The 12,644-nt window shown below is 48.3% G+C and overlaps 1 protein-coding gene across 1 annotated transcript; it reads left to right on the forward strand.

Moving 5' to 3' along the window:
- Positions 1 to 5,095: 5,095 nt before the first annotated feature.
- LYZL6 (lysozyme like 6) lies at positions 5,096 to 12,356 on the forward strand. The gene is made up of 5 exons (XM_047759159.1): positions 5,096 to 5,176; positions 8,099 to 8,338; positions 9,510 to 9,668; positions 10,469 to 10,547; positions 12,004 to 12,356. Exons 2-5 carry the CDS (start codon positions 8,200 to 8,202, stop codon positions 12,071 to 12,073), a joined length of 447 nt encoding a protein of 148 aa, XP_047615115.1. The 5' UTR covers positions 5,096 to 5,176; positions 8,099 to 8,199; the 3' UTR covers positions 12,074 to 12,356.
- The last annotated feature ends 288 nt before the right edge of the window (positions 12,357 to 12,644 follow it).

The raw sequence follows: 12,644 nt of genomic DNA on the forward strand, positions 1-12,644 counted from the left end.
TTTTTTTTTATTTGTTTATCTATTCAGAATAATGGTAAGTTTAAAAATCAGTGTAATGCCCTAACTATAACATACAAGAGAAATGGAGGGAAATAGTAAAACAATGGGTAAGTTCCACGTAGATGCTCAAGCAGGATCACACTAAAACCTGCAATGATGTAGTCAGACGCTTCACCTATGAATGCAGTTACCTGAACCCAATTCTTTGCCAGAAAATTTGGTTTGGCTCTAAAATTCAACAGCTGGCCATTCCACATAGAAGATTACAATGTTGAGTGGAAGACTCATGGGGACTGAGGTTGTGGCTCAGCGGTTAACAAACCCGACTACTCTCCCTGAGGATGCAGGTTCAATCCCTGGCCTCACTCAGTGGGTTAAGGATCCAGCATTGCCGTGAGCTGTGGTGTAGTTTGCAAATGCAGCTTGGATCTGGTTTTGCTATAGCCGAAGCGAAGGCCGGGTGGCTGCAGCTCTTATTCAACCCCTAGCCTGGGAAATTTATGTGGCAGATGCAGCTAAAAAGAAAGAAAGGAAAGAAAAAGTGGACACAGGCAGGTTTTAGCTTAGTGGAAAGATTCATTTCTCACAGGGCTGACCATCAGGGTGACATGGTCCTTTTTGAATTTGTGAATGTCTACCATGGAAATTCTCCAGGAATTTCTATTAATTAGACTTATGGACCCACTAAGGTCTGTATTTGATTTTTCAAAGTCATACTTGGATTTCACTTATCTTGCATTTCACAGAACAATTTAGGAGCTTCCATTGCACGTTTCTGAGCGAAGACATGCATTTCTTCCTTGTCCCATGCTCTCAGGCCAGCGGCAGGCAATGGTACTTCCCAGGCCTGCTGGGGACCCTCTCTCAGGGCAGAATATGATTCTATGGAAGAAAGAGTTTAGCCATGCTTTTAAGTCAACTTGGCTTTAGAATCGTCTACTACAAATATGACCTTCAGTTGTATTTACCTTCTTGGATAATCCACCCTCTGTGTATTTATTTATTTATTTATTTGGCTGGCTGCATCCCTGGTAAATTCCTGGGCCAGGGATCGAACCAGCGCCACAGCAGTGACCTGAGCCACTGCGGTGGCAATACGGGATCTTTAACCTGCTGAGCCACCAGGGACTCCTCGGAGTTTTTATTAAAGGAGTCTGTTGCTTGGTGGTAACCCTTGGCTTCAGAGTGGCCTGTCCTTGTGGGGAATTCACTGGGAAACTTTGAAGAATTTAGTTTACACATTGGTGCTACAGAGAAGGATCTGAAGTCCATGGTGGGACATGCAATGTACAGGTTCTCTAGTCTTTGTTTCTTAACTCTGTTTTTAATTTATCACCCAACATTTCCCCCTATATCCAAGGAAATATGTTATACTTTCATTCTTAGGCTTTGATTCCTTCTGTTTTCCTTGGGAATGCTTTTGTTCTACTTTTTCTAACTTTTTTTTTTTTTTTATGAAGAAGTTCCCCTGCCAGGGATCAAACCCACACCACAGCATTGACCCGAGCTGCAGCAGTGACCACACTAGATCCTTAAACAGCTGAGCCGCAAGGGAACTCTGGGGTTTTCTTATATTTTATTGAAAACTCAAAGCAGACGATTCTTTAAATTTTCCTCTGTTTTCTACAACAATTTCTTTCCAAAGGCATATTTTTCCAGTATTGTCCTTAGAACTGCAAGGGGAGTCTGTAGCTGGGCCCTGTGCTTTAGGGCACCTGTATACAAAAGGAATTAAACCACGGGATGCCTCTGTACTCAGGACGGGCCACTCAGCACCGGCAGAGTACGACCTAACCCTAAACATCCACTTCCTTGGCTAACAGTATTTAGGCCCCAGCAAGATGCTTCTTTGCATCTTGCCCTATGTTCATATGGGGAAATACAACTGCATCTAAAGTTTTAATGGATGCTTAATTACCCCTGGAGTTCCCGTTGTGGTACAGTGGTTAACGAATCTGACTAGGAACCATAAGGTTGCCGGTTCGATCCCTGGCCTCACTCAGTGGGTTAACCATCCGGTGTTGCCATGAGTGTAGGTTGCAGATGTGGCTTGGATCCCACATTGCTGTGGCTCTGGTGTAGGCCAGCGGCTGTGGCTCTGATTCGACCCCCCTTAGCCTGGGAACCTCCATATGCCAAGGGAGCCGCCCTAGAAAAGGCAAAAAGACAAAAAAAAAAACAAAAAAAAGAAAAGTTAACGGATGCTTAATTACCCCTGCTAATTCTACCCTTTTTTGAGTGGCAAAGTACTTAGGTAAGAGAAAAAAGTTAATTAACTTGTCAGTGCTTTCCTCTTAGGTTACCTGAACATGAGAGATTTGAACACGATGATGTATCATTTCTCTAGTAGTGCTGAGTATACGATTTCTTATTTTTGTGTTTCTAGTCATGGTTCTGGAAATACACAGGAATTTACACTATTTGCCTCAGCTGTGGCATGTGGAAGTTCCCAGGCTAGGGGTTGAATCGGAGCTACCCCTGCCGGTCTATGCCACAGCCATAGCAATGCTGGATCCTTAACCCGCTGAGCAGGGTCAGGGATCGAACCTGCATCCTCATGGATCCTAGTTGGGTTTGTCTACTGAGCCACAGCAGGAACTCCTGGAATATAATTATGTTTTAAATTCTCAAATATATTTTAAAATCTTGATCGTAATAGTATAATTAGTGATCTTTTCTGAAAGGAAGATAAGTAAAATACATTTCATGGAATAGTTATAATCCTTTATGAGTTACGTATATGTTTATTATTCAGCCCAATGTTTTCAGCCCATTAACAGAGCATCTAGACTTGTGGAATAAAAATTAAATTCTTGGAGTTCCCGTCGTGGCGCAGTGGTTAACGAATCCGACTAGGAACCATGAGGTTGCGGGTTTGGTCCCTGCCCTTGCTCAGTGGGTTAACGATCCGGTGTTGCCGTGAGCTGTGGTGTAGGTTGCAGACGCGGCTCGGATCCCGCGTTGCTGTGGCTCTGGAGTAGGCCGGCGGCTACAACTCCGATTCGACCCCTAGCCTGGGAACCTCCATATGCCGCAGGAGCGGCCCAAGAAATAGCAACAGCAACAACAACAACAACTACAACAACAAAAAAGACAAAAAGACAAAAAAAAAAAAATAAAAATAAATAAATAAATAAATAAAATGATTAAAAAAAAAATTAAATTCTTTTATCTTTTACATTTGCTAACTTTCAGTCATAGATAAACCATAGCTTCATGCAGATTTAAAATTTTTTTCCCTTTAAAGGAATATTGGTCAGAATATGAGGATAGAAAATATTTTATTTAATAGTTTGTTAGGTTGGTGTATAACTTATAAATGTTTATTTCGACAGATGATCCACAGCCTCCACGTCTTCTTGACGCAGGCTGTGACATCCAGAATTTACTCTTGGGTCCCAGGCTGGGTTTTCCAGTTCTAGGAGTCCATCCAGGGCTCATGACTGTCATAGTTAGAGGGGTGGGAGTCAAGGGTCCCTCTGGTTCCCCTTTGTGCCATCAACCCCTCTGGGACCTAAAGTTGCAGGGAGACCCTCCCCTGGCCAAATTTCCAGCATGTGGTCCTGGGCTATGGAAGCCTCTATACAAAAGAGGCCCAGGGTTCTAATTCTGCACAGATGAGGTTATTTGGGTCATATTTGGGATGCACTTGCAGATTTTTAGCCACAAACTGTACCTCATAAAGTGGTACCCCGAGAATGCCCTCCTCCCAGGGTTTTACTTCCATCGGTGCCCTGCGCCCAGTATCCGCCCCCCACCGATGGCTTCATATCCCAAGATGCAAAGCGAGGTTGCGCTGCTGGGGAGGGCGGCTCCGAGGGGGAGGACAGCGCTGCCCACTCAGAAAGTTCGTCCTACTTCCTTACAGTCAGACCCTAGAGGGTGGAGTGAACATCAATAACAAAACTTTCTCTTCCCTCTTTTCTGCTACAGTTGGTGGAAATGTCTCCCAGGCTGCCTTGGTGACAAACGACTCCAAGAAGTGTGACCTTCCTGGGGAGGTGACAGATTGTCAGGTTACCATTCCATGAATGATTAGTCGCATCCTGACTCTGCTAGGCGGATTCCTCTTGGTTGCAAGTGACAAAACCCCAACTTAAATGTGTTTACCCAGGAAGGGGCACGTTTGGAATTGCAGGGTTGCAGTCAGGGTGAGAGTGTGTTTTGGTTGCAGAAAGGATGGACCCCGGGACCCTGGGGCTAGAATCCTGTCTGGACCCTGTGCCCTCTTCAGGGAGGCCTATTCTCTTAGATGGGCTGTATCCATGTGATTTCAAACATTTGGCCTCTGGCCCCACACCCCAAGGCTTTCTGTGAGAAGCTGAGCTGCTCTGCTTAATTCCAATTCAAGATATCCTGGTTGGGGCCTGGGCACACTCTGTCACCTGGAGGGCAGGATCCTGTGAGCGGCAGTCCCACTAAAGCCCCGTGGGGGGAGGAATTCCCTCAAAGGTGGTTCTGTTCCCCGAAGGGACGGGAGGTAAGAGACAGAACAGTCAGCCCTCTCTACCCCATCCTACCCGGCGATCTGCATCACAGCTGTCGCCAGTCCTTCCAGGCCCATCTACAATTTCTGCCTGAAGTAATTGGCAGAATTACTTCAGGACTAAGCCAATCTGATCAACTATCAACTATATATATACTGCTTTTTAGGGCTGCCCCTGTGTCATATGGAAGTTCCCAGGCTAGGGGTTGACGCAGAGCTGCAGCCGCCGGCCTACGCCAGAGCCACAGCGCCTCAGGATCTGAGCCGCCTTTGCAACCTGCACCACAGCTCAACGGCAACACCAGATCCTTAACCCACTGAGCGAGGCCAGGATGGAATCTGCATCCTCATGGATATGAGTCAGGTTCTTTACCGCTGAGCCACAATGGGAACTTCAAAATAAAACAATTAAAAAAAAAAAAAAAAAAAACCAGACTGAACCAATTTACATGGTTAAGTCCAGGGTATTTCCAGGAGAGTGATGACCTCACAGAACTGGGGTTCCAGAAGGCAGGGATGACCCAGCACACCCACCTTCTTTAGAACATGGAGCATGGTGAGCTGGGCGGGGCTAAAGAATAGTCCACGAGGAGGCGGATGTTCCCCCCCAAACGGCCTTGTTCTACTACAGCATCCTCGGGAAAACCCTGGGCCAGCTGGGACCTGGGGTCAGAGAGGGCTAGGAGAGAGGTAAGCTTTGGGAAGGGAGGTGGCTGCACCTGCCGAACCACTGTCTTTCTCAGGGAACCCTGACAGGGCACCTCGAGGGCAGAGACCAAACTCCCTGCTTTCTGGGGCTCCGTGACACCTGTCTGTGAAGGAACCTACTGAGTCAGGGCAGAATAAGGTTTCACGAGATCTACTTAACGCTAAAAAATTATTTGTTGTTTGTCTGAAATACTAATGTAAGTGGGCATCCTGTAATTTTATTGGTGAATCTGGCAGCTCTAGGGTGGGAGAGAGAAGCAAAAGATTGCTCGCAAGTTTGGGCTGCTATGGCCGTGAGTCTAGGAGACCGGCATCAGGGGAGCCGTCTTGTCCAAGCAGAAGCTGCCGTGCTTGGAGGAACCCTCAGGGACATACACTTAGTTTCTGCACCCACAGCATGTGGAAGCTCCCGGGCCAGGACTGAATCTGAGCTGCACCTGCAGCAACTCTGGATCCTTAACTCACACACCACAGCAGGAACTCTCACCTAGTCTGAGGGGAAACACACACACACACACACACACACACACACACACACACACACCCTAGTGATAAAAATAGCCTCATTCTTTGCTTTCATTGCATTGACCCTTTTGAAGAATAGAGGCCAGTTATTCTATAGATTTCCCCTCAGTTTGGCTTTGTCTGATGTTTCCTCAAGATTAGATACAGGTTACGCATTCCTGGCCAGAATACTACCTAAGTGATGTGTGTCCTTCTCAGGGTATCACATCTGGAGTGGCATAAGCTCTCTGTCCCTATTTAGAGGTGTTAATTTTGGTTACAAGGTCAAAATACTGTCTGGTGTCTCCACGTATTGTTACGCTCACGGCGTTGCCATGAACTGTGGTGTAGGTCGAAGACGCAGCTTGGATCCTGCGTTGCTGTGGCTGTGGTGTAGGCCAGCAGCTCTAACTCTGATTTGACCCCTAGCCTGGGAACTTCCATAGGCCAAAGTGCAGCCCTAAACAGCAAAACAAACAAACAAACAAAAAAAGACAGACAAAAAGAAAAAAGACAAAGAAAGTAGCTTAGAGGTTGCCAGAGGCTGGAGAGAGGTGCAATAGGAAGTGGCTGCTCATGGAGATCTGATGGAGGTGTAATTTCTTTTGGGGTTGATGAAAATGTTCTCATGTTGACCATGGTGAGAGTTGCATAGTTCTGTGAAAAAGTCTACACTTTAAATGAATTAATTGTATAGTAGGTGAATTATATGTCATGAATTCTATCTCAGTAAAGCTGTTACCAGATAAAAAGCTGTTCCAGATTTGGCCAGCAGGTGCCCCTTTAGCTGGCTCTCGTGTCCATTTGACATGCCCCAATCCATACTTTGAGCATTTCCTTACTTTCTGGCACAAGATAATTGAGACTTATCTTAGGATCTCTTCCTACTCCAGCCCGGGAATTGGCCATTTTCCCAGGACTTCTGGTTCCCATTCGGAGGCGCGGAATGTGATACCAAGGTCTGAGCATTTGTTATGTCCTTTAATCATCACAATAACTCTATTAAATAGGTATGAGCACATCTTCCTATTACAAAGGAGACCTAGGGAGGTTTAGTATGTTGCCCAAGGTTACACAGCAGCCCAGCCTTTGAAATCAGGCAGTGTGAGTCCAGAGTCCCTGTTCTTCACTCTTCCTACACACATACACACAGACACACAGACACACACACACAGACACACACACAGTGTGAAAGTGAAGGTTATTTCTACAACTAAATTACTCTTACTCGCTTTATGTCTTGCACCTTTGAGTGGAAAAAAATGATAGAACGTGTGGGAGTTCCCACTGTGGCCCAGTGGTAATGAACCCAACTAGTATCCATGAGGATGTGTGTTCAGTTCCTGGCCTTGTTCAGTGGACTAAGTTTCCAGCATTGCTGTGGGTTGTGGTGTAGGTTGCACATGCGGCTGAGATCCTAAGTTGCTGTGGCTGTGGGGTAGGCTGGCAGCCGCTGCTCGGATTCAACCTCTAGCCTGGGAACCTCCATACACCCAATCCCCTATGAATAGCTCAAGGCAGGGTATGCCCTTCAGGAAAGTCACAAGACACGTGTGGGAGTTCGGGGTTGGGGAAGATCACTGTCCAGTGGCTTATCCCTTCTTCTGAAAGCACATACTCAAATACTGCTGAAGTACAGTTCTCATCAACCTCCCTTACCATCCTCATTCCCCTGCCCCCATACCCAAAGGCTCCCCCTGGCTGGGTGCCCATCACAACAGTGAGAAGAGCTAAAAGGGGGTGGAGATGAGATTGGTGGTTTTGTTTGTTTGTTTTCCACACCTTCAGCCTATGGAAGTTCCCAGGCCAGAAACTGAATCCAAGCCACAGCTACAGCAACACCGGATCCTTTGACCCACTGTGCTGGGCTGGGGATCGGACTTGCACCTCTGCAGTGACCCGAACCACTGCAGTGGGAATCTTTTCTTTTTCTTCTCTGGTTTTTTTCACAGAATAATTTGTTGATTTTATTAGAAAAAGTATATTTAAGTATGCATCATAAAATGTTGAGGTACCTTAAAGGTATAAAGACACAATATAGATATCTTTTAAACCAACAGAAAAAACAAAGGGAACACAGAAAGCTTAATTAATCCACCAGAAGTTTGGAGAGTGGAGGTGGAGGGGGAAAAGGGGCAAGGAAAGCGCTTGGTGAGCAGAACCTAAACGAAGTGAAAACCCGCTGCGCCCCAGCGGGAACTCCTGGTCTTGGTTTTCCGCTGCTGAATCTGGGCAATGGGTGTGTAGAGGCTCATGATACTTTTTTTTTTTTTTTTGGTAAATATTTAACATTGTCTGCAACAACAAAAGTATTCTAAAATAACACATGAGAGGAAAGAGACTGGAAGCAGCCAGGCGGGGAGCAGTGAGTAAGCAAGGACCCTTGGCTGCTCTCTCCAGATTTCTCAGGCCCTCAGAAAAGAGCTCGTGGCCACCTGTGAGGCCCCAGGCCCCGCAGACCCTCCCCGGCCCGCCCTCCACTGCATCTCCCACCTCCGAGCATGACCTGCCCGCTGCTCATCTCCTTGGTCAGCTGCCTGGTTGCTGTCAGTCAAGCCAGCCTCATCAACCGCTGTGACCTGGCCAAGGTGCTGCACCAGGAGGACCTGGATGGCTTTGAGGGCTACTCCCTGAGCGACTGTGAGTGGATTTCCTCAGCCCGCCCTCCCTTGCTCCTCCTCCCCCCCCAGCCATGCCCTCAGGGGCCATCCTTCTTTTTCTCTCATTGGTTGTTCAAAGTCAGGTTCCAAAAGCAGCCCTCTCCAAGAAGCCTTTCCCCCACCTCCCTGCTCATTCAGCCAGTGGTTTTTTGTTTGTTTTTCTTTTTAGGGCCACACCCACAGCATATGGAGATTCCCAGGCTAGGGGCTGAATCTGGAGCTGTAGCTGCCAGCCTAGGCCACAGCCACAGCAACGCCAGATCCTAGCCACATCTGCGACCTATGCCACAGCTCATGGTAACGCTGGATCCTTAACCCACTGATCGAGGCCAGGGATTGAATCTGCCTCTTCATGGATGCTGGTCAGATTCATTAACCACTGAGCCACGATGGGAACTCCTCATTCAATGATTGTGAACTGAGCACTTCTGTTCCAGGAACTGGTTTAGGCACTGGGGATACAGACATCCATACAGCCCCATCCTAGTTGAAGGGACAGCAAGAGCCAGGCACGCAGATGTGGGAAGTGCTTCCTGGTGGTGAGAAATGCTGTGCAGAAGGATAAAACAGGGAGAGCCATGGATGACCATATTCTAGAAGGGGAAGGCCTCTCTAAGGAGGGGACATTGAGCAGAGCCGAGTGGAGTAAAGGATTTGGTCCCCCAAACATCTGGGGGAAGAGCATTCCAGGCAAAGGGACCAGCGAGTGTAAAGGCTTCATCCTTCTCCGTGGCAGACCTTTCTCCTTTTGGGCCAGAATGTGTGCACCTCTGTCTGACAGCACTCTCTCCCTTCACCTTGCTTCGTGGGCTTTTTAGGTCCATATCTTCATTCCTGTACTAAAGGCACCTTGAAGGCAGCATCTGCTTTTGACCCAGCTAAGCGTCCCTCACTGGGCTTTGCACCGTTTCTGGCGTACAGTAGGGGATCACAAAGTGCGGAAAGCATGGATGGACAGAGAGACAATGAATGGTTGGGTGGGTGGACGGCCTGGGGATGAGAGGAGAAGCTAGTGGGTGTTTCTAGCCCACTCGCCCCATCTAGCCTCTTAGGTCTTGTTCCTCTCTTCTGATTCCTGTCTCCCTTTCTCCTCCGTCTCCCTTCTCCCTCAGCTTGGTCCCTTCTAAAAGCCGTCTTCTCCCTGTCCTAAGGGCTGTGCCTGGCTTTCGTGGAAAGTGATTTCAATATAACAAAGGTAAATGAAAATACAGACGGCAGCTTTGACTATGGCATCTTCCAGATCAACAGCCACTACTGGTGCAACGATTACCGGAGTCACACGGAGAACATTTGCCAAGTAGAATGTGAAGGTCTGGCTGGGGCCCCGTGGGTGGCGAGGAACCAGGGAATCCCTTTATTGAACAGAGGGTCTGACTCATGTCCCAACCACCACAGGAGGCTGTGTGGTGTGCTCGCAGTGCCCAGAAAGGCTCTGCAGTCAGTGGCAGCAGAGCAGCGACAGGAGCCAGTACATATTTCAGGCGTATTCTATACCCAGCACTTTATATGCAGAGGTCATTTCACCCAACTTACCACGCAATAGAAACTAGTATGACCCACTTTACAGATGAGCAAACAGGCTCCTAGAACCAGTGCTGAATGCCAAACTGCTGAAGGCTCTGAGGATTCGGCTCTCACCGCCAAGGTATACTGTCTTTGGCTAACGGTCTGAGCAAAGGCCAAGCGCAAAATCCCAGTCTCAGAGCTAATCCAGGAGGCTCCAGGGCCAGGGCTCTGTCCCTCATCTCCTCCTTTGCACCCTGACTAATGGCTCTGGGTGCTTCACCTGAAGAGCCTTCCTCCTTAGGCAGGACTTCCCCTTGGTCTCTGGGCTGCCTGTTTTGGCGTTTCCTTTCCCTAGAAACCTCCACACTTGGACGAACCACCGTGTACTCTGGCTAGGAAGTATGGCAGTAAAGAGGCCTGGATCTCTGCTTTCTGCCCCCCTGCTCCCACCCTCAGCTACCCTTCACCTCCGGCAGCCGCTGGGAGGGAGACCCTGCCTCCTCTGGAAGTTCTCAGCCTCTGGGTGGCATGCGCCTGTGCGGGGTGAGCCAGCCTTTGGGACGGTTCTCTGTGTTCTCATGAGTATCCTCTTTCTCCCTTTCAGAACTGCTGAGCCCCAATCTTCTCTCAATCATCAACTGTGCAAAAAAGATTGTGTCTGGAGCAGGAGGGATGAAGAACTGGTGAGGGGGACACGGTGGGACTAAGTTAGTGGTTAGAGCCTTAAGAAAGACAAGGTGATGGAGAGAGTGACAGGAGGCCAGGCCTAGACTGTCTGCATTCTAGAAAAATGTAGGATGGTGGCAGGGCTTGGAACTCTGACTTGGAAGACCTGGAATCTGGCTCTTTCTCTGCCATGGTGTTAAACCGGACTCTCTTCTTTGGAATAACAGAACGATTTGAGCTAGCCGAGGGTGGTTTATTCTGAGAGGACAAGGTGTCCTTCTGAGCCCTCAGAAGGGGTGCAAATGGGCCCAAGGAAGAGGAGGGAAGCAGCTTTCCCTGGCAGGTTTCTGCTTTCCTTGGTGCATTGGCTTCACTACTCCCTCTGAAGACCAGCTTTCTCTGCTCTACAGTCCCCATGACAATGTCTGCCCTGAATCCATGGATCTAACATGCTAAGCAACCATAGAGCCTGGCGAGGCTCAGTCCCAGTCCAAGTGCCCGGGACAGAGAATTTAATGGGCTCAGCCTGGACCCCATGTACCGGCTGCGTTCAATTAGCCACAGGCATGGGAGCAATTAAACAATATAAACATGGCTGCCTGGAGGCCTTTCTCTCCACGATCAGCAGCAACAACTTCTATAGCAAGCGTGTGGCTCATCAGCTGGGCAGACACCCCGCCTGTCAGTTTCCCAAGGGTGGCTGTTGGGATGGTTGTTTACCTTTTCTGAGCTTCAACGTGTATATAAATAATAGACATGGCCGCCTCTACGGGAAACTGAGACTGGGAGGAGTTAAGTACCTCCCAGAAAAACACCGTGCAAAAAAGGGACATTGACGACTATTAGGGCTGATGCTTTCTGGACAGAAAGTCGATGCTGGAAGCTGGGATATTTTTTATTTTAATTTTTTTAGAGTAATTCTCAGTCTCGTAAGACAGTGCTCTCTGCCTTCAGAAGGAGTTGGGGATTTGAAAATGTGGACACACACTGTATGGGGGAGGAGGGCAACCGCCATGGATAAAGGAAATTTAAAGGAAGAATCAGGGAGTTCCCGTTGTGGCTTGGCAGGTTAAGAACCCGACTAGATCCATGAGGATGTGGGTTCAATCCCTGGCCTTGCTCCATGGGTTAAGGATCCTGTGTTGCCATGAGCTGTGACCTAGGTTGCGGACGCAGCCTGGATCCAGGTTTGCTGTGTCTGTGGGCGTAGGCTGGCAGCTGCAGCTCTGCAGCTCTGATTTGACCCATCGCCCTGGAACTTCCATATGCCGCAGGTGCGGCCCTAAAAAGAAAAGCAAGAAAAAGAAAATAAAGGAAGAATCAGAGGGGCCACAGGAGCGCAGATTAGAGAGCGGGGAATGAAGGGGATTCTGCGCGTTGCTCTGCCTGGTAGACTCACTGATCGCTGGGCCATGGGTGTGAAGAAGCAGCTACTAAGTAGGAAGCAAGAACCAACCTTCTTTCTCTCCACAGGGTAAAGTGGAGGTTGCACTGTGCAGGCCGGCCACTCTCCTACTGGATGACAGGGTGCCACTTGGGATGAGAAAGGGGGCAGAGGCCTGTGGTGGAGTCGTTCCAGAACTCCTCTCCTCACTTGGGAATTCTTCATTTCTTCTTCCTCTTGCCTCCACTTCCTGTTATTTTCTTCCCTTCCCATTTACAAATAAAACTGACCAGAGCCCCAGAAATAAGTGGTTTTCTAGGGCTTCCTCCTTGTTCCCATCCAAGCTCAGGCCCCTGGCCCCTGGCTGCCATTTACAAACCAAAAAGACCACAATGAAGAAGTTTCTATATTTTTGGAATTATTAAAGCCTTCCTTGTGCAAAGAGTGTGTTAATTTCTTCATTATTGGAGTTCCCATTGTGGCACACAGTGGAAGAGTATCCAACTAGTATCCATGAGGATGCAGGTTTGATCCCTGGCCTCGCCCAGTGGGTCAGGGATCTGGTATTGCTGTGAGCTGTGGTGTAGGTTGCAGAAGTGGCTTGGATCCTGAGTTGCTGTGGCTCTGGCGTAGGCTGGCAGCTGTAGCTCTGATTCGACCCCTAGCCTGGGAACTTCTATGTGCTGTGGGTGTGGCCCTAAAAAGCCAAAAAAAAAAAAACCTTCATTAT

Source organism: Phacochoerus africanus, chromosome 14, assembly GCF_016906955.1.
Source record: "Phacochoerus africanus isolate WHEZ1 chromosome 14, ROS_Pafr_v1, whole genome shotgun sequence".
Classification (NCBI taxonomy): domain Eukaryota; kingdom Metazoa; phylum Chordata; class Mammalia; order Artiodactyla; family Suidae; genus Phacochoerus; species Phacochoerus africanus.